At 42.7% G+C, this 25,835-nt stretch overlaps 1 protein-coding gene across 14 annotated transcripts in view; it reads right to left on the reverse strand.

Moving 5' to 3' along the window:
- The window catches only part of RBFOX1 (RNA binding fox-1 homolog 1), an 836,688-nt gene that overhangs the window by 377,596 nt on the left and 433,257 nt on the right, over nt 1-25,835 (reverse strand). For all 14 annotated transcript variants that reach the window (XR_013601626.1, XM_078662952.1, XM_078662959.1 and 11 more), the window contains exon 3: nt 17,504-17,644. Coding sequence is in view for 13 of the 14 variants with exons in the window: in XM_078662952.1 (XP_078519078.1) it covers nt 17,504-17,644 (141 nt within the window). In the remaining variant the exon portion in view is untranslated. The remainder of the gene's footprint in view (nt 1-17,503; nt 17,645-25,835) is intronic.

The raw sequence follows: 25,835 nt of genomic DNA on the forward strand, positions 1-25,835 counted from the left end.
AAGATGCCGATCTTGAGGTTAAAAAGCAAAACCACTGTATATTTTAACAGGTACTTGGATGTTCCCTACAAAGACAAACCACTGGGAGCATGTATCCTCTAATTCCCTCTCTTGTGTCCATTTCTGCTTACTAATAATCAATGTTTTTACCAAAAAGGGGGTAACCCTGTGTCCCTCAGAACCTGGGTATGTATGGTTAAAGACAAAAATGGTTCTGTCGGGTGAACAAATTGCTTTTGCGTGAAGGCTAGATTAGCTCATAACAAAATATAATCAATAAAATGAGAAGACCTCTCTGACAACAAATACAGTTCAAAACTTTTTTATGAAAAAGCAAAGTCACATTAAAACACAGGAATTACTTCATTCCATTTCAGTTTCAATTATAAGTGAAAGGTGACTATTAGTGAGCAATGTGAATAGTGCAACAAATATAGTGACATATATTTACAAATTATATACACAATTTATACAAGGGAGAATGGACGGGGGGAAGAGTTTTTTGGCGGTCAGAGTTCTAAGTTAGTACTCCAAGGAGACAGATGATGACTATGCCCGTTCCTGGAGGATTCTTGACCAATATTGTGCGTCGACGTTTCGATCCTGATGTGCCCCGATTGGTGGTCACGCGGATCTTTATCAAGACAGGGGGGGGGAGGTCTGGAAAGAGAGGTAGGTTTGTGTCAGAGAGGAGGAACAAATATTTGTACCGAAGCAGTCCGGTGAGTGCATTATACTCACATGAGGAAGGGGGGACGGGGTTGTGTAGATTTTCGGATACACAGGCTTCCTCATGTGAGTATAATGCACTCACCGGACTGCTTCGGTACAAATATTTGTTCCTCCTCTCTGACACAAACCTACCTCTCTTTCCAGACCTCCCCCATAGTCATCATCTGTCTCCTTGGAGTACTAACTTAGAACTCTGACCGCCAAAAAACTCTTCCCCCCGTCCATTCTCCCTTGTATAAATTGTGTATATAATTTGTAAATATATGTCACTATATTTGTTGCACTATTCACATTGCTGACTAATAGTCACCTTTCACTTATAATTGAAACTGAAATGGAATGAAGTAATTCCTGTGTTTTAATGTGACTTTGCTTTTTCATAAAAAAGTTTTGAACTGTATTTGTTGTCAGAGAGGTCTTCTCATTTTATTGATTATATTTTGTTATGAGCTAATCTAGCCTTCACGCAAAAGCAATTTGTTCACCCGACAGAACCATTTTGGCCTTAAACTACTAATAATCAAAGCAGATTGTCACGTTGCTGGATTTATGTCTATCAAGTAGACTCTTTTTCTTTCATTAAGACAAGTAAATATATTACCAATGCATATGACTGCTTGATACGCAACTTCAAGGATTATGTATCATGGATGCCTATTGAGCAGTTAACTAGACTGCATTCGTTGAAGTGATCTCAGTATAGCTAAGAAGCTAAGAAGCTAAGAAGAGATAAACAATTATCACATTAGCAAGCCACTAAGTAATGCTGGGATGAAGTAAATAGCAGACATCAGCATCACAGAGACTACTGAATGTGGTATTGAGACAAAATATCGAAATTAAAATATTGATATACAATAATATCGATGTTTTAATTTCGATGGTATAGAATATCGATGTACAAAATATAGACAGACAGAATATAGTTTTTTTTAAGGTATGTATGTTACTAATATCGAAATTTACTAATATCGAAATTTTGTTTAGTGTTATGTATTTTATTATGTTGTTTATATGTTTGTTAAATATGTTTTGTAATGAAAATTAGTAAATTTGTTTACATTTTGCGATTTAGTATCCGAGCGGGTTGTGGGTTTATAGGGGAATAGGGTGGGAAGTAATTTAATAATAATTAATTAATTAATATATATTTGTAAATATTTTTAATAATAATTAATTGGTAATTAATTAATATTAATTAGTTAATTACATTAATTGGAGTTAATGTTTTAATATATATTAAAAAAATGTATTGTTAATTAATTAATTGGTAATTAAATAATATTAATTAGTAAATTAACTTAATTAGAGTTAATGTGCTATATATTTAATTTTTTGTTATTGTTAATTAATAATTAATTGGTAATTAAATCATATTAATTATTTAATTAAATTAATTAGAGGTAATGTGCTAATATATTTAATGTTTTTGTTATTGTTAATTAATAATTAATTGGTAATTAATAATTATTAAGTGATTAAATGATGTGATTTATTTATGTGTAGTGGGTTGTGTGTTTATAGGGGGATAGGGTGCGATATAATTAAATGTAATTAATTAAAGAGATTGTATTTATTTGTTGGTATTTATTGTTAATTAATTAGTAATTAATATGTGTTAATTAGTTCATTTATAATTACATCAATTTAGTAATATTAATTGTTATTAATTGATTAATAGAAATTTATAATAGGTTTTTTTTGTATGTGTAGTGTGTTGTGTGTTAAAGGGGGAGTAGTGTGGGAAGTAATTTTTACCCCCATGCTATCCAACGCTTTCCCCACTGTTGCACCCTCTGGAGTGGGAATAGTAATTTAAACCCTACGCTATCCAACACTTTCCCTACTGTTGCACTCTCTGGAGTGGGAATAGTAAATTTTACCCCTACGCTATCCAACGCTTTCCCTACTGTTGCACCCTCTGGAGTGGGAATAGTAATTTTTACCCCTACGCTATCCAACTCTTTCCCTAGTGTTGCACCCTTTGGAGTGGGAATAGTAATTTTTACCTCTACGTTATCCAATGCTTTCCCTACTATTGCACCCTCTGGAGTGGGAATAGTAATTTTTACTGCTACGCTATCCTACGCTTTTCCTACTGTTGCACCCTCTGGAGTGGGAATAGTAATTTTTACCCCTACGCTATCCAACCCTTTCCCTACTGTTGCACCCTCTGGAGTGGGAATAGTAATTTTTACCCCTACGCTATCCAACGCTTTCTCTACTGTTGCACCCTCTGGAGTGGGAATAGTAATTTAAACCCATACGCTATCCAACGCTTTCCCTACTGTTGCACCCTCTGGAGTGGGAATAGTAATTGTTACCCCTACGCTATCCAACGCTTTCCCTACTGTTGCACCCTCTGGAGTGGGAATAGTAATTTTTACCCCTACGCTATCCAACGCTTTCCCTACTGTTGCACCCTCTGGAGTGGGAATAGTAATTTTTACCCCTATGCTATCCAACGCTTTCCCTACTGTTGCAGCCTCTGGAGTGGGAATAGTAATTTAAACCCTTACGCTATCCAACGCTTTCCCTACTGTTGCACCCTCTGGAGTGGGAATAGTAATTTATACCCCTACGCTATCCAACTCTTTCCCTACTGTTGCACCCTCTGGAGTGGGAATAGTAATTTTTACCCCTACGCTATCCAACGCTTTCCATACTGTTGCACCCTCTGGAGTGGGAATAGTAATTTTTACCACTACGCTATCCAACGCTTTCCCTACTGTTGCACCCTCTGGAGTGGGAATAGTAATTTAAACCCCTACGCTATCCAACGCTTTCCCTACTGTTGCACCCTCTGGAGTGGGAATAGTCATTTAAAACCCTACGATATCCCACGCTTTCCCTACTGTTGCACCCTCTGGAGTGGGAATAGTAATTTTTACCCATACGCTAACCAACGCTTTCCCTACTGTTGCACCCTCTGGAGTGGGAATAGTAATTTAAACCCCTACGCTATCCAACGCTTTCCCTACTGTTGCACCATCTGGAGTGGGAATAGTAATTTTTACCCCTACGCTATCCAACGATTTTCCTACTGTTGCAATATGTGGAGTACGTATATATATTAATTTATATGTAGAGTTTTAAATTTATTTTAAATGTATATGTATTAGTTAAAAAAGTTTTAATGTTTTAATGTTTTTATTTAATATTTGTAAAATTATATGTATTTTTAAATAATTTTTACATTATCATTAATACATTTAAAAAAACGATATTTTTAATTTAGATATTTTTGTACAACGATATTAAATTTTCGATATTTTTGTACTTACCTTTATGAAGATATAACTCCGATATTTTTTACTTCGGTATTTTTGTGTCGATATTTTTGTATGTAGATATTCTGTCGATATTATGTCATAGATTCACTGAATGTGGGTGATGGACCAATGGGTTACAGAGTCACCTGCAAGATGTCTTCTTCATGCGAATACATTTTTTTATGAAAGAATATAAGACAAATAATTCATAGACCCTCTGGGTTATCGTGGCTCACAAGCAAGCAAACTGAATTGAGACACAGAAATCTATGCTTAGGTAAATGTTTTACAGGTAGCATTCTCAGTGGCAATGGGGCATGAAGTGTTGGAATGTAGTACCTTCTTTAAGCTTAAGTAATTACAATGTTATGTCTATATGTAATTATGCTGATGAATATCTGAAGCTCAATCTGACTTGTTTGACATACAGAGGTAGTAGTAAGATGTAGATAACAAAATAGAGAGATGCTCAACTTTAACCAGAGAATTATAACCCCTTCGCTATATTTAATTATATAAACAATTAACAAAATGAACCCAAATGAGCCTCACCTCCACAGAAGAAACGTTATTGTAGTACGGCTACTAGTGGAAATAAAGCAGATGGTAAAAGAAAACACTGATCTAAAGCGTGTTAGAATTGTCATTCCTACCTATTGTCTATGAGGGTGTGCAAGTGACCTTAATGTGATATAAGAGCACTGTAAAAACATTATAGTTAATGTCTCTAGAGAGGCAACAGCATTGGAACAAACAGAACATCCTGTTGGACCTAATTTTGAGTTGGGTATAGAAAACATTATGGGACTTCCTGAAACATTTTTTCTACCCGCTATGAGTTACCTGGTGAAAAATCAGAAGAATGGGTAAAAGAAAATTTCAAATAATTCAACTCATTTTCAAATTGCTTGCTCTCTTCCCATAAAGATATTTGGATGGATACAGGCTTCCTGGACTTTGTTTGTATAACCCAGCCACTTCCACCATTGATTATCCAAGATTCTTTGAAAACTAAATTCAACAGCCAAGGTGTATTCTTGTTATTCTAAGAAGTATCAGTCCACTTCACGGATAGATGTATTCTTAGCTGCCTTAACTATTCATAAAAATTATTTCCAGTATCATGCAGGCACCATCTCAGATCATTTGGTGATCGCTTTAAAATTCCTGTTTTCACATTTTAGAGTAACCAAGAGCTAAACAATTGCTGGTTAAGGAATCACACATTCAGTTCCTGTCTACTGAGATTTAACATTTTTTTAACTAATGAACATACAGTGGATGGCCACATTTCGGGGTCTATGATTTCCATCATGGCCTTTCAAAGGAAGAAATACAAAGAAAAGCAGAATAACCTACAGAAAGCAGCTGCTGATGTATATTGTAAAGCTCTGGTTGAGCAGTCAACCCATTCTTTGGGTCTGTGGAGGGAAAAGAAAGAAGCTTCAAACGATTTTTTTCTGGGGAAAGAAATCCTGAATAGCCACGCTAGCAACTGTCAGGTGTACGAAGAGGGGGAAAAATTGAACATTTTCTGGCCTGAATGGGCAAAGAAAACACTTATCAAAGCATCATAAAAGGTATTAAGGATCTCTGTATAAGAGAAATAGAAAGTGATAGTGCAAGAACTGGGCAAATATTTCTGGATTAATACGATTCCCTATGAAGGGGCGGATAAGGAAACATGGGTTCTGGCCTCGGACAATCAATTCCTGCAGGAAGCAAGCACAACTCCCAGAGTTAAGCACTCAATCTACTCCACTTTCAATACACCCAATCAGTGGCGAGGACTTTAAAAATGTCATAACAGAGTTGCCTGGGTCTAAAGCCCTGGGGAAAGATGGCATTGGGGCAGAATTTTATTAAGTGCTATTTAACACTAATTAGAAGTCCCTCTCTCTAAATATTTTTATTCAATTCTGCTGAGGGGCCCTATTCCACCCTCTTTCAAAAAAGGAGTTTTAATTTCATTTTTAAAGGAAGGAAAAGATTAATTTGCTATATTTTCACAAAGACCAATAACGCTCCTAAGCACAGACTAAATCTTACAAAAATCTTCACTAACCACCTTAGTGCCAAGATGAATTGTTTAATCAACCCTGACCAAACAGGTTTTATTAAGAGATGTAGTTTGAAAGCCAATAATTACTACTTTGCCAAGCTTATTGATCTAGGAGAAGTGTGGCTCACTGGTTAGAGGAGGCAGACCCTGAAGCAGAGGTCAGACCCGGGACCAGGGTTCAATTCCCGACGCGGCAGGGTCTTGAGCCCAAATATCCACGGACTCGATAATTCTCGTTTCGGTGCCTACTCGAATCACGGGTTCACACTCTGCAGCTCTGGGCATTAGCCTGCTTAATCTCCACTACGCCCCCCCCGCGGCGGGATGCCTGGCTTTCACCTTGGGGACGGGTTCCCAAGGCAAGCGCCGAGATGCCTACGGGTAATCGAGCGCTATATAAGAACGCATAATAATAATAATAATAGTCAGTAAAGATAATTTCCCCATGTCCGTTGTTCTGCTGGATGCAGAGAAGGTATTAGACCTTGTGAGCTGGGATTTATTATTTAGGAATTTGGGGGAATTACATTTCCTGATACAACTCATGATATCTATCACCAGATTGTACGAAAGCACCTCAACTCAAGTTATAATAAATAATCAAATTGTGGGAACTGTGGTTCCCAACAGTGGAACCCGCCAGGGCTGTCCATTATCACCCATTTTATTTGCTTTATTCATAGAATCCATGGCCCAATATATTCGTTCTCATAAAGCTATTCATCTCCCCTACCTAGAGCTGCCAAAATAAGTTTATGTGCAGACTATGTTGCCTTGTATCTATCTCCAGACAGGGAAAACATTGAGACAGCACCAATCAATCAATCAATCAAAGCATTTATATAGCGCACTACAGGGGTCTCAAGGCGCTGGGGGAGGGGGGGCCGCTACTGCTCGAACAGCCATGTCTTGAGTTGCTTCCTGAAGGCGAGGTGGTCTTGGGTCAGGCGGAGGTGGATCGGAAGGGAGTTCCAGGTCTTGGCGGCCAGGTAGGAGAAGGACCTTCCTCCTGTGGTGGCTCTTCGGATGCGGGGGACGGCGGCGAGGGCGTGGTTGGTCGATCGAAGCTGGCGTTTGGGAGCGTAGAAGTTGAGCCGGCTGTTGAGGTATCCAGGGCCTTGGTTGTGTAGGGCTTTGTGTGCGTGGGTGAGGAGCCGGAAGGTGATTCTCTTGTTGACCGGGAGCCAGTGCAGGTCTCTCAGGTGTCCGGAGAAGTGGCTTCGGCGGGGGATGTCCAGGATGAGTCGTGCTGAGGTGTTCTGGATCCGCTGGAGTCTCTTCTGGAGTTTGGCGGTGATTCCGGCGTAGAGGGAGTTGCCGTAGTCCAGACAGCTGGTGACGAGGGCCTGGGTGACCATCTTCCTGGTCTCAGTGGGGATCCATTGGAAGATCTTCCGTAGCATGCGCAGGATGTTGAAGCACGACGAGGAGACGGCGTTGACTTGTCTGGTCATGGAGAGGAAGGAGTCCAGGATGAAGCCCAGGTTGCGTGCGTGGTCTGTTGGTTTGGGTGTGCTGCCCAGGGCTGGTGGCCACCAGGAGTCGTCCCAGGTGGAGGATGAGGATCCCAGGATGAGGACTTCCGTTTTGTCCGAGTTCAGTTTCAGGCGGCTGTTCGACATCCATTTGGCTACATCTGTCATCCCTTCGTGCAGGTTGGCTCTGGCGGTGGTGGGGTGGTTGGTGAGGGACAGGATCAGCTGGGTGTCGTCGGCGTAGGAGATGATGTTGAGGTTGTGCTGGCGTGCGATGGCTGCGAGGGGGCTCATGTAAACGTTGAAGAGTGTTGGGCTGAGCGAGGAGCCTTGAGGAACGCCGCAGATGACTTCGGTCGCCTCCGATCTGAACGGGGGGAGGCGGACTCTCTGTGTCCTTCCGGCGAGGAAGGAGATGATCCACTCCAGTGCCTTCTCCTGGATTCCGACGTTGCTGAGGCGCTGTACTAGGGTACGGTGGCAGACAGTGTCGAAGGCCGCGGAGAGGTTCAGGAGGATGAGGGCCGCTGTTTCTCCGTTGTCGAGCAGGGCTCGGATGTCATCGGTGGCTGCGATCAGGGCGGTCTCGGTGCTGTGGTTGGCCCGGAAGCCATACTGCGAGAGGTCGAGGGAACCGTTCGTCTCGAGGAAGGCGGCCAGTTGCTTGTTGACGGTCTTCTCGATGACTTTTGCCGGAAACGGGAGTAGCGAGATGGGGCGGTAGTTCTTGAGGTCGGTGGGGTCGGATGATGGTTTCTTGAGTAGAGCGCTGAGTTCGGCGTGTTTCCAGCTCTCCGGGAAGGTGGCGGTGTCGAAGGAGGTGTTGATGATGTCCCGCAGGTGGGGTGCGATGACAGCGTCGGCCTTGTTGAAGACGTGGTGAGGGCAGGGGTCTGTCGGAGATCCGGAGTGGATGGAGTTCATCGTGCGGATGGTGTCTTCGGTGCTGATCGGGGTCCAGGCGAGGAGGGTGTTGGTGGAGGGCGGTGGTTCGGTCGCGGCGTGCGTCGGTTGAGTGCTGAAGCTGTTGTGTATGTCCGCGATCTTGTTGTGGAAGTAGGAGGCGAGGGAGTTGCAGAGGTCTTGCGAAGGGGTGATGTCGTTGTTTCCGGCGTTGGGGTTGGAGAGCTCTTTAACGATGTTGAAGAGTTCCTTGCTGTTGTGTGCGTTGTTGTCCAGTCGTTCCTTGAATGCTGTTTTCTTGGTGGCGTGGATTAGTTGGTGGTGTTTTCGGGTGGCGAGCTTGAGGGCAGTAATGTTGTCCGGTGTTGGGTCTTTGCGCCAGGTTTTCTCGAGTGCTCTGCAGTTCTTCTTGGAGCTCTTGAGTTCGTCGTTAAACCATGGGGCTTTCTTGCTGCTGGGTCTGTTCGGCTGGGTCTTCAGAGGGGCGAGGTCGTCTGCGCAGTCGTTGATCCATTTCGTGAGGTTGGTGGCCGCTTGGCTGGGGTTCGTTGTGCTGGTGGGAGGGTTCTTGCTCAGGGAAGTAGCGAGCTGGTCTGCAGTGATCTTGTTCCAGCTTCTGCGGGGAACCTGTTGCTGGTGATGGTGGAGCGTGGTCCTTCTGAAGCTGAAGTGGACGCAGCTGTGGTCCGTCCAGTGGAGTCCCGTGGCGTGGCTGAAAGCGATGTCCTTGCTGGAAGAGAAGACTGGGTCGAGTGTGTGTCCGGCGTAGTGGGTGGGGGTGTCCACCAGTTGTTTGAGTCCGAGGTTGGCGATTCGGAGATACATGAGGCTGGGGGATATAAAATCAATAAATCCAAGACTGAATCATCACTCTTGTTTAATACTACAACTGAAGTGCTACCCGTGGACATCAGGGCTAATTATAATTCACATCCCAAAATATATTTGGGATATTTTATTTAGATTTCATTTCAGATACCTACAGCTTATATTTTGTCCCCCTACTATCAAAAATTAATTCTCTTGTAGCCATTTGGAAACCTCTTTCTATCTCTGTGATTGGTTGGATATCATTAATGAAAAGGTCAACTCTATCACTCATATTATTTCTTTTTAGAAATGTCCTCTGCAAGTTGGAGGCAGGTTTTTTAACAAGATGGAGAGCATCCTGACGTCATTTATATGGGGAAATAAATCTCATAGAACCCACCTAAAGATATTACAACTGCCTTATTCTGAGGAATGTTTGTCTATGCAATATACTGTATTTGAGGCAATGTATGGCTAGTTTGGGAAGGTATGTCAAATATGACAAACCTTCTGGTAATCTTAGACGAATGGGCTTTTTTGGTAGAGTCATATCTCCCTGTTAGCTTCAATGCGCAAATTCCCATGCTCTGAGTTCCCCTCGCAGCATGCCTTTGTATATGTATTTAATTTTTCACCTCAGCCCAATTGATAACCATGCAGGTGCACTAAATGCCTTCTGCAAACTGTAATTAAATCCATTGTGAGGCTGTGTGCCTGGAGATGCACACGAAGTGGGCCCCTTGTTTTCTAAGAGTGATTTCCAAGAGTGATAACTCTTCAGTATGTTGAGAAGAAATGACAACAGTGGCAGCAATGGATTTTAAAAGGAAAAGGTCAGTTCACCTTTCCACTTCAGTGGGAGAATTGCCTAAGAATTTCTCCTGATTTAAAAGATGTTTAAACCAGGCCATGTCATCAACATTAGCATTTGTAGAGCGCCTGGTTACACCAAAAGTGTGTCCCCGCGCTAAAGCAGATTCTCAGAATGACACAAGATAGGTAGGTGTGCCATAGCTATCATGTTTCTAGGTCTCTTCTAATTTACTGGTGGGAAAAAGCTGCGTTCCATATGGGACATGGATAGTCTGCATGTGAGATGCCGAGCGAGCATGGAGTATGTATGTGATGCTTTACTCTAGTCATGTATTTAATCCATTTTGGGCATCCTCTAAGAGGAGTGAACAGTAAAATGACTGCAAAGGAGGAGGGAAACCTAACTAACACCTAACGCTAAATGTACACGTACATGTGACTGAAAGTCTCATAGGGAAGCTATTCAGGACAAGATACATTTAGCTTTTTACCGAATAAATACTCTGGTCACAAGCATTCACCAAAATCAATGTATAGAGTATTTTGCTCTGAGGCATAGCTTGGTCAGTAAGATTGGGGGTTGTAAGCTTCAGATTTCCCAACAATCACACTAGCATATCTTGATAAAATACATTATAAGCAGCAGGACATGAAGGGGGCTTTCAAGTCAGTGGAAAGAGTGAAGAGTGCAGATTGTTAGGTGTACTTAAAATACAATACTTTTAAAACTAACCAAGTTTTAAGGCAGGGACTAAAGAGAAAGTGTGTATTGTGTGTGTGTTGATGTGAGTGTGTCAATGTAAACTCCCAGGGTGAAATACAACAGATTCCTCACCATCCCCGATTGAAAGCACCTGTACCCAACTATTTACTGCAGAATACATGTTTTAGGGGGGTGTAACACCCCAAATACCCGTCCTGAAGCTACATCCCTGATTTTGCTAATCCTAATGTACAACATTTTTTCTCTTTGTGAAGCGATTAAAGTTAATGTGTCCTGCTTCAAGTGAAAGCACTGTCTGTACCTCCATTTAACAACAACTATGACCACTCTTTCTGAAGATCAAGTGCTAAAACGGCTACTTGGTGCTCAATTTTAACTCCAATGGTTGGAAGCTCCCATGACAGGAGAGGTAAGAAACCCCAATGAAAACAACTGGAACCTAGTAGCAACTCCTATTTGCAAAAGACCCTACACCTGCACCCATAGGTGTGTGTGTGTGTGTGTGTGTATATATATTCACAGAAAAAAAACATAGGTTTCAGTGGTGTTATAGTTAGCTGGACATTTCACTCATACAAAACCATTGAAATTCCACTGTTATAGTTAGTTCAGCTAACTATAACTCTCGCGCCGGCAATGCACTGCTGATGACGTCACATATTACATCACTCATGGCATGGTCAGGGACATCACTCATGACATCTCAAATGACATCACTGATGACATCATCTAGTGAATGTGTGTCTTTCTGAAAATTAAATATTTTTTATATATGTATATCTCAAGGTCGATGGAAGAATAAATGGGTAAATAAGTGCCTAAATGGATGGGTTTTTTTGTCAAATTGATTGTATAACTGACTGAATAAGTCTATGTTAGTGAATACATGGGTTAGCGAGTAATGTTTAAATATGTAAATATCTAGATCAGTCTCTCACTTTGTGTATAAATGGCTGCATGTGTTGGTGAGTAGCTACATGAGTGTCTATATGGGTTATTAGTTGTTTTTTTGAGTATCAGTATGAGTGTCTGAGTGTCTGTATGGTTCGGTGGGAGGTATTACTTAGTGCATAGATGCATGAATGAGTGACTCACTGTTTGCATGTGTTGAAGACAGCATGTGTGCAGGACTGTATGGGTGGATGAGTGTGTGTATGGGTGTGTTAGTGAGTGAATGACTGTCTCAATAGTGTATTTATGAGTAACTACATATGTTTTAAACTTGTATATGTGAGTGTTGGTGTATATAAGTGAGTATATGTGAGAGTGAGAGATTGGAAGAGTTCCTGTATAAATAAATATGTGTTTCTATAAGTAATTGTTTAAGAGAGTAAGTATGTGTATGTTTCTGTAGAAGTAAGTGTAGTGGTGTGTGTATAACTGTATATGCAAGTAAATGGATGTTTGATTCTTTATTAGCATGAGTGATTATGTGTGTAACAGGATGTATAGGTGTATGAGTACATATGATGGGTGAGTACATGTATGAGTGACTATATAGGACTGTTGGTGAATGAGTGGATGTGTATTTAGATCTTGGAATTACTGAATAGGTTGTTATTACTGGTATTGGTATGCCATTTTTCTGAAAACTTTAGTTTCTATTTTTGAATGTGTGTATCAAAGGTTATATTAGGGTGAGAGGAGGTCTTCCATTCTATCACAAGGATGATGTAATCAGTGATGTCATCTGTGATGTCATTTGAGATGTCATCAGTGATGTCATGAGTGATGTCACTCACCATGTCATGAGTGATGTAATATGTGACGTCATCAGCAGTGCATTGCAGGCGCGCGAGTTATAGTTAGCTGAACGAACTATAACGGTGGAATTTCAATGGTTTTGTACGAGTAAAATGTCCAGCTAACTATAACACCCCTAAAACCTATGTTTTTTTCTGTGAATTTCTAAGGCTTTTTAAATGCTAATTCCTAACTATAACGTGCCTGAAACCTATGGCTTTTTCAGTGAATGTCAAAGCTTTTTTAAATGCTAGTTTCTAACTATGCCTACAGAGGTAGGACATATGAAGAAAGAAGAATAGGGCAGGAAGAAGGAAGACGTGCAGAAAGAACAAACAGAGGGGCAGAAAGAGGCTTTGTTGCAAAATCCTCCTGTACCCTCTACTTTTTCAGATGGGTACTGATGGTAACATACTCTGACTAACCAGTCCTAGAGCTAAAAGACACTTAGAATACAGTTAAAACACCTACATACACTAGGGATTAGTATGCATTGGAGTACCCCTGTTATTAGCATGACCTCCACTGTAAGCCCCTAGTATATAATAGGGCAGGGGGATTAAAACTACCTCTTAAAATGCGCCACAGGTTATGTTTTCACACTGGTGAAGGGAGGGGGGGCTGAGCTAATATGTGCAAACACGCCCTGTGGCCCTTTTAATTTGGGGGATAAAGTCCCCTTGCATCCTGAGTGTCCCTTGGGTACAACTAGCCCATCAGGTAACTCTAGTTAGCACCACAGTGCTGCTTTGCAGAGAAAATGGGCATGGCCTGTACCACCTCTCTGTAACGTAGCACAGTGGCGCTTACTGGTAGCACCTGGTGGACTAGTTGGCCCACATGGTCCCTCAGGATTAAAGGGGAATTATTTCCCCAACTTAAAATGTGCCATAGGGCTTGTTTGCACATGTCACCTCAGGCCCCCTCCCCTCCCTTCCCCACTGTGTAAACACGCCCTGTGCCCGTTTTAGGTTTGGAAATTAACTTCCCTTGAGCCCTGAGGGTCCCTTGGAGCAAATTAGCCCACTAGGTACGTCCAGTAAGCACCATTGCAGAGAGGTGTAATAAGGGCCCCGGCCTGCACCACCTCTCTGCAAAGCAGCGCTGTGGAGCTTACTGGAAGCACCTAGTGGGCTAGTTGGCCCCCGGGGTCCCTCAGGATTGAAGGGGAATTATTTCACCAAATTAAAACGCGCCACAGGGCATGTTTGCACATGTATGTATGTATGTATGTTTGGATTTATATAGCGCTTATAACCCAGGGGTCTCTAAGCGCTTTGCCTTGGGAACCCGTCCTGGCTTTTCCCTGTGAGATAGCCCCTACTGGGCATCCCCAAGGTGAAAGCCAGGCATCCCGCCGCGGGGGGCCGTTGTGGAGATTAAGCAAGCTTAATGCCCACAGTTGCAGAGTGTGAACCCATGATTAGGTCAGGCACCGAAGCGAGAATTATCGAGTCCGTGGACATTTGAGCTCGAGACCCTGCCGCGTCGGGAATTGAACCCTGGTCCCGGGTCTGACCTCTGCTTCAGGGTCTGCCTGCTCTAACCAGTGAGCCACACTTCTCCACTGGAGGTACCTGGTGGGCTAGTTGGCCCCCAGGGACCCTCAGGATTGAAGAGGAATTAATTCCCCAACTTAAACCACGCCACAGGGTGTGTTTGCACACATGTCAACTCAGGCCACACCCCTCTCTTCACCACTGTGCAAACGCACCCCGTGGTGCTTTTTAAGTTGGAGGATTAACTCCCCTTGAATACTGAGGGTCCCTCGGGTGCAACTAGCCCACCAGCTACCTCCATTAAGCACAACAGAGCTGCGTTGCAGAGAGGTGTAAAAAGGGGCATGGTCTCAGAACACCGCTTTGCAACGCAGCCCCCTGGCGCATACTGGAGGTTCCTGGTGGGCTAGTTGGCCCCCAGGGACCCCCAGTATTCAAGGGAAATGTGTTCCCCATCTGCAAACGCGCCAGGGGTCACGTTCGCATAATGCTCAAAGGAGGGGGCATGGCCTCCAGCGCGATTCTGGTCCCTTTTTTTTTTAAGAAGGGGGGCTGTGTGGCCCCCCTTTTTTTCCAAATATTCTTGGCCCTGTGGACCCCATCCACCAGGGCCTGCCCCAAATGTATTTATTTTTCTAAATTTTGGGAAGGGGGCCGCGTGGCCCCCCTCCCGAGGCCAAAATCTGCCCCAGGACCCCATCCCCCGGGGCATGGACATATTGAATAATATTTTTGTTTTTGGAGGGGGCTGCCTGCCCCCCTCCTTAATCCATTTATGGCCCTGGAGACCCCATCCCCCGAGCCGGCCTTTGTTCTTTTTTTTATATATTTGTTTTAATTTTGGGGAGGCGGCCACGTGGCCCCCCTCCTGTGCCACTTGTAGCCCCAGGGACACCATCTCCCGGGGCTGGCCCTCTCCGTTGGGGACTGTGGGGGGGTCCCCAATCCCCCCATGGTCCCAGCCAGCTCCCCGCGTCCTTCGGGAACCGGAATTGCTTTTCCACATACGGAGCAGCTAAAATACAGCTCTTCGTGTGGAAAAGCAATTTGATTTGAATTTTGAAAGAGAGAGAAGGTGTTCCTGCTTTCTCTCTCAAAATTCAAACCAAGTTTGCTATGGCATGGCAGGAGCTGCGAGGCTCCCGCCCTGCCATAGCAAACTACAGTGTCCCAGGGGTGGGCACCCAGGTACACTGCAGGAGGCAGTCCTGGGGGGTGGCGGTCCCCAGGGCCATTACAAGGCTCCAGGAGGAGCCGCGCAGCCCCCCCCCCACAATCTACAAAGCCCCGGGGGTGGTGGTCACTGGGGCTGGAGAGTCTGTCACGAACCCCCAATTTAAATATTTAGACCCTGGGGAGGTGGCAGTCCCAGGGGCGTGTGGGGGGGCTTGAGCCCCTCAAACAGGGTATTTTTTTTCAACCCTTGGGGGTGGCGGTCCCCGGGGCAGTCTCGGGGGTATTGGGGCCCCCCACACTTTTTTTTTAATCATGCCCTCGGGACTTGCCCCCCCCCCCCCGGGGACTAATTAGCGACAAAGCGCGGGAGCCCGCGCTTTGTTTTTGTTTTTTATTGGCAGGATCCGTGCACCCTGTGCAGATTTTGCCCATTTTAAAAAAAAAATAAAAGATTTGGGGCCCTGGGGGTTCTTGTGGGACCCCCTAAGCAGGCCTGGGGAGTCGGGGTGTTTCTACCCTGTCCCCTTTTCGTGTTTTTTGCGTTTTGTTTTTGCTTTCTTGTGCTTCAGTTCTACCGAGGCACAAGATGGCTGCCAACACTTCCTGGTTTGGCATGTTGACAGCCAATTAGAATACAGCTTGTCATCGGGAGGGTGCGTCGATCCTGCCCAGCCATAGATATATAAGTGATTTTACTTTTGATTTTCTCAGCCACTATTAAACAGATTTACACCATTTAACAAAAAGGCACGACTCTGAACCAAGGGCTACCTTTTTGCCAAATTTGGTGTAATTCCGTTCAGCAGTTCGGGATGTAGCTGCGGCTAAAGGTTCCTATGGGAAATTGCGTGAGGAAAACACGTTTGGGGACCCCCTTTTTTCTCGGCCCCCGCTTGACGAATCACCGTGAAACTTTCAAGAGAAGAGCAAACCGGAGCGGGCCATATGTTTTGAGAATTTCGCGAAGATTCGTCAATTGGCGCCAAAGTTATTGGGAATAGAATGCTGTGGATTTCCTATGGAAAATAGGTCCTAACTAGAACTACCTACTACTACCTACCTACTATACTATATATATATATATATATATATATATATATATATATATATATATATATATATATATATATATATATATCAAGAATCCCTGTGGGAGAGGCACACAAACTAAGAAAGACTAATGTGATTATTGACAAATTGCCTGCTAGTCACGTAGTTTTTTTTTGTTTTGTTTTGCAATATTCAGTGTCCTTGCATGGTAGGGCTTTTACGTTTAAAAAGTAATTCTCAGGCAAATGGGTTTAACAACTTAGGGGCAGATTAGAAGACTTTCTGACCCACATTCTTGGTTTAAAGTCTGACTGCCTAATTAATTACAAAGAAGGCGTCGGAGATTACACCAGCCGGTCATTTTGGCTGAGGCCGTTGGCCAGTCAGTGGCCACTCATAAAAACTTTAGGAGGGCGTTTACGCCATTTGGACAAGATTTCCATGTCAGGCTTTTCAACATGGTAACCCTGTCGGAAAGCAACTTAGGGGGCATATAGCAGGGCCCCTTTCCCTCAGTGTCGTAGGGTTGGTGGCCTGGGGGCACTTATGGTGCCTCCCTGTAAAATCCCTGCACCATGTGTAGGGCACCGTTAGGTGCCTGTCACATGGTGCAAGGATTCACAGAAACTCCCATTTCTCAATGGGAGCTTGTGCTGCGGCCGGTATCCAACTGCAGCACAAGGTCCCATAGAGAATTGGGAGTTTGCAACCTCACCATGTGCGGTTGCATCGTGCGGATGCGGAAACCGCCAGCCTATGGTTGGTCGGTAATCACACCGACATCGTAATAGGCGAATGAATGTCTTCACTAAATTTTAAAGACACAAGAGGACAAAAGAGTGAATGTTTAAAAAAAAAATCAACAAATGGAAAATAAAAACAAACTCTGATGTACGCAAAATAAGGAAGCAAACACCAAAGTACAAAAACACAATAACAACAAATTTGCAAAAAAAATTAATGGTAGCACGCGAAAATACTCCACTATAATTTGGACTAATGATTGAGAAAGTTTATGAGCCTTAATTATGACATGCCTTCTTTGCGAAAAAAGCAAAAGAAAAACGCCAAGGTTTGGGGAAAATGCAAGTATACTCATGCCTGCAAAGAAATGTACACAAGAGAGTACTGCATAGCTCCATAAGAGTCAGCACTGTGCTACAAAAATATCAAGTAACAATAATAATCAATGAAAGACAAGAACAAAGAGAGCAAATATGCATATATCATAGATGGAAACTTACGCCAAACATTTGTCTGAGATCTGGATCCCGAAATCTGAAAGGGATATTTGATACATGCAACCTCTTAGGCTGCGTCTTGTCTGTGTTTTCAGAGGACTGTGTCTGCTGCTGACCATCAGTCTGTGCTGCATCATCTGTCTGCTGTAGGAAAAATGAAACCGACAAATTATTAATTAACCCTATCTTTATTATGTTTTTATGACAAAAATATACTTATGTCCATTAACATGATATATGGTCTGAGTTCAAATTTGAGGGATAATGTGGCATTTAAGATTTCAACATGCCCAGCACAGAGCATGCAATAGTGGAACATGAATTCCCAACCTACACTTCACTAACGCATTTCTCCATCTGATTACTGGACTTAGGTGAAATTTTAAGAGTGGTGGTGAAATTCCCTAAATTAGCAAATTTCACATTATACAAAATGTGTGAAATTTCCTTAGATTTCGTGTTTCAATATTCTGTGTACTTTTTATCTACGGAAAACTGCTTCACTCTGAAAAAGTCTTGCGGGTAAGACATTTTCTGCTCAAAGCAGTGTCCTTTCTGCAGGGAACCAAATTTTTTAATGCAAATTATTCCCTCGCTTAAAATTATCACTCACAAAACCGGGAAACAATAGTCTGAGTAACTTTCCAGAAAAGTCCTGAAACTTTGCTGAAAGAAGTAGGTTATTTTGTCCAGCTCTACTCACTATCCAGCATGGCCCATGAGGGACTATATGTCCCACCAGGAGGAAGCAATAATATTTGCATAAATAGTTATTACTTGATATGGTTATTCGCCTTACACATGTTTAGTATGATTTATTGTATATTTCATCAATTGTTTTGTTCAAGTTCACCCCCAACCGCCTGGCCTTAACTGTGTGTATAAATGTCTTTATATTTTTCTGCACTAATGTTATTTCTCCCAAGTGTGTTTAAAGTAATGTCATGCTTTTTGTAGAGTGTTTCTGCACTTAATTCTTGACCTGTGTAAAGCTCTGAATTTCCCATTAGTACCATCTCTGTGCTAGATAAATATCCCCTTGAAAAGAATTACATTTAAAATCATCAATCAGCTGCAAATATTCATCTGATTGGTCTCCAAATACTGTGCTTTCATAGTGTTTTTTTTCTTTGTTAGTCTTTATTCGATATTTTCCGTTTGAAGCTTTGTGTCCATACCACTGTTGCCTGGGAAATTGTTCTTGCCAACATTGTTTTACATAGATTTGTGTTTGTCCACTATCTCCCATACTGTTTTTATTTATTCTCTCATTGATAATGCTGCCTCTTGTTCTGAATATTTGCATTGAAAATACTCCCATTTCTTATGAAGCTGTCCTTCCTTACGTAGTAATATTAATAATATTCAAAAATGGCTCCAACATTCATGCCGCACTAAAGCAACTCTTCCCTGTCACTCCAAACTACAAACTTTGGCTCACATTTAGTGGACATTCTGTTAGCTATGACCAAAAAGTACAGAAATAAGAGCAAAGGACTCTTGAATGAATCACTCGAAAACAATGAAGTGAAAGTTCTGACATATGACGTAGTTGAGCATCTGCTATGGCACTTGCCACTACTTCCAACACACTCTATTCATGGGTATGCATTTGTTGTAATCCTCTTTCAATAGACATACACTCATTCCTACCCAGGGTCAAATGATCAATACTTCTCTTGTGCAGAGTCTTAATCTTAAAAACATGATTGTGTGTGAGTACCAAAGCCTAGTAACTCCCCCAATATTTAGTAGGTTACATCAACTAGCTACGAAACTGACATATGCTATTGCCCAAAGTCTTGACATCCTGTTCTACTTGCTTCATGGTAGCCAGATAACTGATTTCCGACTGTCTCCTGGTATTTGCAGTTTGGGTTATCATACTTTGTGTGACTTTTTGGTGCTAAATAGCCATGTTACATTATGATTTATTTCTACATTGAAGCAGACATGAGGTCTTCTCGCAACCAAATCCTTGGGATAAAAACAGCCTGCTCAAAAAATACTGATTCAAGACCCTGATAACTTTTCTAAAACACCCTTGGCCCTTGAGGACCCAGTAAAATCGCCTTCCACTGAAACCCTGACTCACCTGATAAGCAAGGTCACAAAAGCCTTTTATTTAATCTTCCCACTAATACTTTCAAATTGGAAACACTGCACCAGAAGGTCACTCACTTATGAAGATCTCAACCTAATAAAACAAAAAGGAGCATCTGCTGAAACTCATTAGTAGAAGTTGCAGTCCTTGCTTGACTATGTAATATGTCTGTCTGATTTCTGACCATGCAGGAATGCACAAAACTGAATATCACGACAGATCAAATTTGCGCTCAAGCCAGAATTGCACATGGGTTTTTCTAGACCTCCACACATCAATCCCACATCATCCTTTTTACTGCTTGGCAGCAGTAATTGAAGTGAGATAAACCAACTTGCTCTGAATCCTTTTGTTTCCGAAAAATGAGACCAAGCAGGTCAAAGTGGCCATTTGTCTACAAAATAAGCACTGTCAACTGCATAGAATAGCATGGATTGGTCCTCTTATAAACCCTCTACAACATATACACACCCTCATTGATTGCTATATTGAATACAGATAAAATTGGACACCATTGTTACTTGGAAGAGGCTAACATCTACCTCATGTTTGGCAATGGATGTGCAAATCACCATCAAGTGGCAAACTGCCTGGAATAAGTCCAAGAATGGATACAATGGTTGTTAGAAATAGGGTCTCTATTTTGGAGTGGTATGCACCCTGGCCAACCTAGGACCACCACTCTAGTAAGGGTAAGTCAGATACAAACCCTAAGTTAACCTGTCCTCACCCTTTGGTAGCTTGGTTCAGATCAGTCAGGCTTAACCTAAGAGCCAATGTGTAAAGTATGTGTGCAACACTTAATACAGAACAACAGTGATGAAATCGCCCCACAGAAATAATCCACACAAGGCTAGAAACATACAACTAATTTAATGAACAAAGCAAGACCAAAACAACATGAATACAGTAAGCAGAACCGGAGTTAGAATTTTTTTAGGAATATCTTGAATTATAGTGCCTGGAGTCATAAAGCACCAACAGGGATATCTGGTTGTGCTGGACAGGGCCAAATATGAAAAGTCAAGCTGACCATGAAGGAGCAAGTGTCAGATAGAGAAACCATGCATGGTCCCCTGAAAACCATTTCTTTCCTGAAATACATCAACGGCAAGAGCACTATGCTTTGGTTCAGTCACACAGCCAGGTCTGCATCGTCGTCAAAAACCTTACGATGAAGGCGTTGTATCATCATTGAGACTCAAAGTTGGGTCCCATGTCATCGTTGAACCCCTTACAATGAAGGCAATGAATCATCTTTGAGCTGCGATGTAACTGCTGTCGAGTCCTCGAAGTGGTGATGCGTCAACATCTAATGCAAATCGGTGGTTCCGACTGGCAAAAAGTAGGTGAAGCTTGGATTCTTGTAACACAGCACAGGAAAGTCCACCACCAAAGGGCCAGTACTGGTTTAGCACTGCTTGCCAGGGTAGGACTCACAGATGGCAGAGTCCAGGTGCAGGTTGGAAGACTGCTGGCAGTCTTTGATGTCCCTGAGACTGCAGAAAAGAAGGCAAGCAGGCAAGCCCTTTGAGTCATTTGGTTCCAGAAATGTAGAGATTCAGATCCAGTCCTTCTCAACACCAGGCAAGGGTCAGCAGGGCAGGCATGCTAGAGCAGGAGTCCAGAAAATCTAACAGAATCCAGCAGAGTGTCAGTTCTTTCAGTAGCACATCAGTACTTCCTGGCAGAGTGTACTAAGGTTCAGAGTGTACTGAGTTTGTGGTGTCAGGGCTCCAGTACTTATTCCCAGTTGTCCTTTGACATTCACATGGTCCCTGCCCTTCCAGCCCTTCCTCCAGATTCACTACAGAGGGGTATGCAGCTCTTTGTGTGAAGGCACGCACAGACCTATTCAAGTGTAGGTGTCAAGTCCTCACTTTCATCTAGTTAAGGAAGGCCCATCAGCCTTGTTATGGGCCATCAGGATGTGAATGTCACACCTCAGCTCCCTTCATGTGTGACTGTCTAAAAGAAATGCCCAGCTGTTACCCACCCCAGACATGTTTACAGAGACAGGCAGAGATACAAAGTGGTTAAAGTACGAAAATGCCAAGTTTCTACAAGTGCAAATTTCAGGCTTCCAATATAAAATCTGACTTCACCATAAAATTGTGGGTCCAGAAACACCAAAATCGAAATTTCTATCTTGTTCCAATTGGAAATTATACTTATAAGATGGAATAAGGTAATGTTAACCTATGGGCAAGATAGGCCTTTGCAGTAGTGAAAAACAAATGGAAGAGTTTTTCACTACCTGGACATGTAAACCTTAAAAGTACAGGTCCAACTTTTAAAATACATTGCACAGCACACTGCCCTTGGGGCTGTCTAGGGCCTACCGTATGGGTGACTTATATGTATTAAAAAGGAAGGTTTGGGCCTGACTAGTGAGTTATCTTACTAGGTCGATATGGCAGTTTAAACTGCACATACAAGCTCTGCAATGGCAGGCCTGAGACATGTTTAAAGGGCCACTGGGGGGTGCAGGCCCACTAGAAGCATTTAATTAACCCCATGGCACATGTGGTGCACTTTACTAGGGACTTCTAAGTAAATTAAATATGCAAATTGTGGGTAAGCCAATGTTACCATGTTTTAGGGACAGAACACCTGCACTTTAGCACTGGTCAGCAGTAATAAAGTTCCCAGAATCCTAAAGTCAGCAAAAATGAAGTCAGCAAAACATTAGGCCAGCTGCAAAAAAGTCAGGGGAAATCATGCCAAGGATGCCAGGTCTAACAGTGGTACTATTTATGTCTCATCAGTCAAACAACAGCTGTCCTCTTTTGTCATGTAGATCAGAAATCCCCCCATCTTCTGGCCGGATTGCATGGGTGAGGTAATTAGAGAAAGTATGCAATGCTGGTTTTGTATTCAGAAGTAGATCCGATTTCTCTTGCCCTGTAACCAACAGTGCTTCACCCAAGCTAGGTAAACTCCATCATATGTAATACCTCATGAAAACTGTGATAGTCAACTCCCCTCTAGAGCTCTGTAATGCCTTACATAACAAGAATCCGAAAAGTATATCTCTAAGGTGCAAATAAATCAATCAGATTCATGCTGCCAAGTAAAATTATCCCTGAGGTGGCACATCAATAACACCTGCCCTGGAGTGTTCACACCTTCTTCTCATTACAGGGGGATTGCAATATTAGGCCATATGCATAGCTCACAAAGCACACGTTCAATATTTCTGTGAGTCTGACCACTCTGAAGACAACTGACAAAAAACACGTAGAAAACAAATTTGTGAAAAACCTTTCATGGTCAGGGTTCTGCAGTCTGGGATGCCCTTTGACGGCACTTCAGAAATGAAGATGACATGTTAAAGGAATGCCCAAAACTAGATTTGTTTTACTAATGGCTTTGAGTTATGATGTAGATCCCAATCACCACCATATTCCACAAAATGGCCTAGCCCTGTTCCGTGGCACACACATTTTCCTGGAAGTTGGTGAGATGCATGCAAAAGCTCTGCCCTCAGTGCATTTACTACTTTCAAGCACAATCCATGATTCCAATCAGGCCAACGCAACTCCACTTTGGTGCTGCGGGGAGCCCCATCCGACCCTGTTACAAAGCTCTTGAACATCAATGTACAAGTTATGGTATCTAATCCTTAATATTCCATGCATCTTAATGGTTCTGATTGATATTAACAAATTGCTGCATACACAATAGCTACTTGGACAATTCATATTTGGCGAGTGTTACTTGACACCAGTGGAGTTTTATTGTCATATTTGATTCCTTAGTTATTTTCTGAAAAACACACTAGCTAACAAAGATACAGTGCAGAAAATTATGCCATCAGGTAAATGGTAGAACCCGTTGTCCCTCAATCTTGCTCACTGCCCAACCCAGCCATTCTACTTCACATCTCCCACTTTCCACTCGTCCTCTGACATGCCTGTCTTAAGGGGGAAAGCACTTCCTGTTTCAATATATGTGTCCTTTTACTACCCACATTAATACTATGTGGTTCTCTCAGCTCTTTCATTAGTGCTGGTGCTCACAGGTGTTAGTCACTAGTATTCGTATTTGGGGACTGGGATTTACTTTTCAACATCACACTTTGACCCAGAGCCACAGAGAAAGGAAAGCAGAAACATATTTTTTTTAAAAGGTGATGAAGATAATGATGAGAAAACAGTGAAAAGGTAAGAAAGCAGGGAGGAAAAGGAATCTGAGTAAGTAATGTTAGGAAGAAGGGAGAGTATGGGGGGTGGAAGAAAAAGGCATGAGGTGTAGTCAAGGCTAGGTGCCCTTAGTATTTGGCAAACCTGTTTTGCTAAGGCATTGATGGCCGCCTCCTACGACACACCACTGACCCTGCATTTATTATATTTTTTTCTATACAACATAATGACTTTCCATGTCCAGGGTCACATCCGACGCACACTTTACTTCTTAGGTCCTCAGCATCTTCCTCCTTCCATCTCCCCCACCTTTGCTGCTTCCTTTGCATTTTCTCATGCCTTTCCTGTTTATTTTTGATCACCAAGTCCTCGTTCGTTTACTGATCCATCCACCTGTCCCCTTAGCTCGCCAGTTCCTTCATGCAGCTGCAGGTCTGACCAAGGAATGCTGTAAAATTTGTCAATTTTCTTTGATCCCTTTGTTACATTCAGCTAGACTCTTTAGTTAAAAAAAACATAGCGTTCATTTCTAATGATGACTATAGTTACATTTGTTTATTGTTCTCTTCAGTCTCAAAGTTCAATTATGAATAGCGAGGAGCACTGTCTTCAATCTGCCATTCTTTGGTGAAACTTTGACTTATGTCAAGTGGATCATTCGCTAAATTGATAATTTCTCAGTTGTGGTTCACTGCAGGTCCTTGACTGTTGATTGTCTGCCTAGTTTGTCAGGCAGGTAATCAAGCTCCATTTTAAATCACAGACGTAGAACTAGACTGCATAACCTACACATCAATATCTATTTTAGGAAATGCAGAGAGTAATGTTTTTTCAATTTGATTTACGCCTCCATGCTTTCTACTTAACCTTATTAAAGGCCGCTCTGGGCTATAATATCCCTGCCAGGGCTGGACTAGACTATGATGCACTCTGTCACTGCCAGGCTAGCAGAACGGACCAGTATATGGGGCATTGAAGGGGCCAATAAAAAAATGGCCCACGCACTGACCTTTTAAAGCGAACCACCTGTCAGTACCAGAGAGCTGGAAAGCTCACCAGGCCAGCCCAACACTGATCTCTGCCTCAACATGTCCTCAAAATGAATATATATTTAACACGGTCACCAACCCACACCCGCTGTACAGGCTATTTATACGATAACTGCAGAATCTAACATGAGCAAGAACAGCAAAATAGTGCTTCCGTTTCATGTTCACAGGGCAGAACTGAACACGTAATTTATGTATGTTCTGTAGGAAGTCAAGCTTGACTTTCACATGGCAAATTTATACTTTATAAATCTGGATGGTACATCAGGGACGGAGTGGTGAACTGCAGACCGCCGCCAGTTCCAAAACTGACCAACTGTGAAATATGCTACTGGCTGAGGGAATTATTGCCCACAGGAGCTTAGTGTTGTAGCAAAGGTTTCAGTCTTGTCTCTGAAAGGTCCCATGCATGCATATTCATATTTCAGTACATTAATTCTGCTGTTGCCTACGTCTACGCATGAGCGTTGTCTACCTCTTCTGCCCCTCCTGTGACTGTACAGTTTACTGCACGACACACGCTGGGCCTCATTTTACCAAAAAATGATGCCGCGCAGGCGGCAGCACAGTGTGCCTGCCCATTTATACAAGGCCACGCAAAGTCACCCTGCGTGACTTTTCGTGGCCTTGTAAATATGTGCCCCTTTCATGCATTACTCTGTGTGAATAGGGCATTCATTCTATGGGTCATGCTATGGGTGTCCCTATGCAACAACCATGGAACCTGGCACATTCCCAGATGTACAAAGTTTTGTAAAGTTGGGAATGCGTCAGAATCCTGAGCCTTCCAAGCAGAAGCGTAGGAGTGCGCAACAAGGAGAAATACTTTTATTTATCCTAATTTTTTCCTCTTTCTATGTGTGCTGCATAATGCAGCATGCATAGAAAGAGGAAATTGTCATCAATTATTGTTTTTGTGAAGGAAAGTGTCAGTTCCTGCAACAAAATCGTTTTTGTGCAGGAACGGACACCTTCCTGCACAAAAACAATAATTGATGACAATTTCCTCTTTCTACGCATGCTGCAAAATGCAACGC

The sequence above is a fragment of the Lissotriton helveticus genome, chromosome 10, assembly GCF_964261635.1.
Source record: "Lissotriton helveticus chromosome 10, aLisHel1.1, whole genome shotgun sequence".
Lineage (NCBI taxonomy): Eukaryota > Metazoa > Chordata > Amphibia > Caudata > Salamandridae > Lissotriton > Lissotriton helveticus.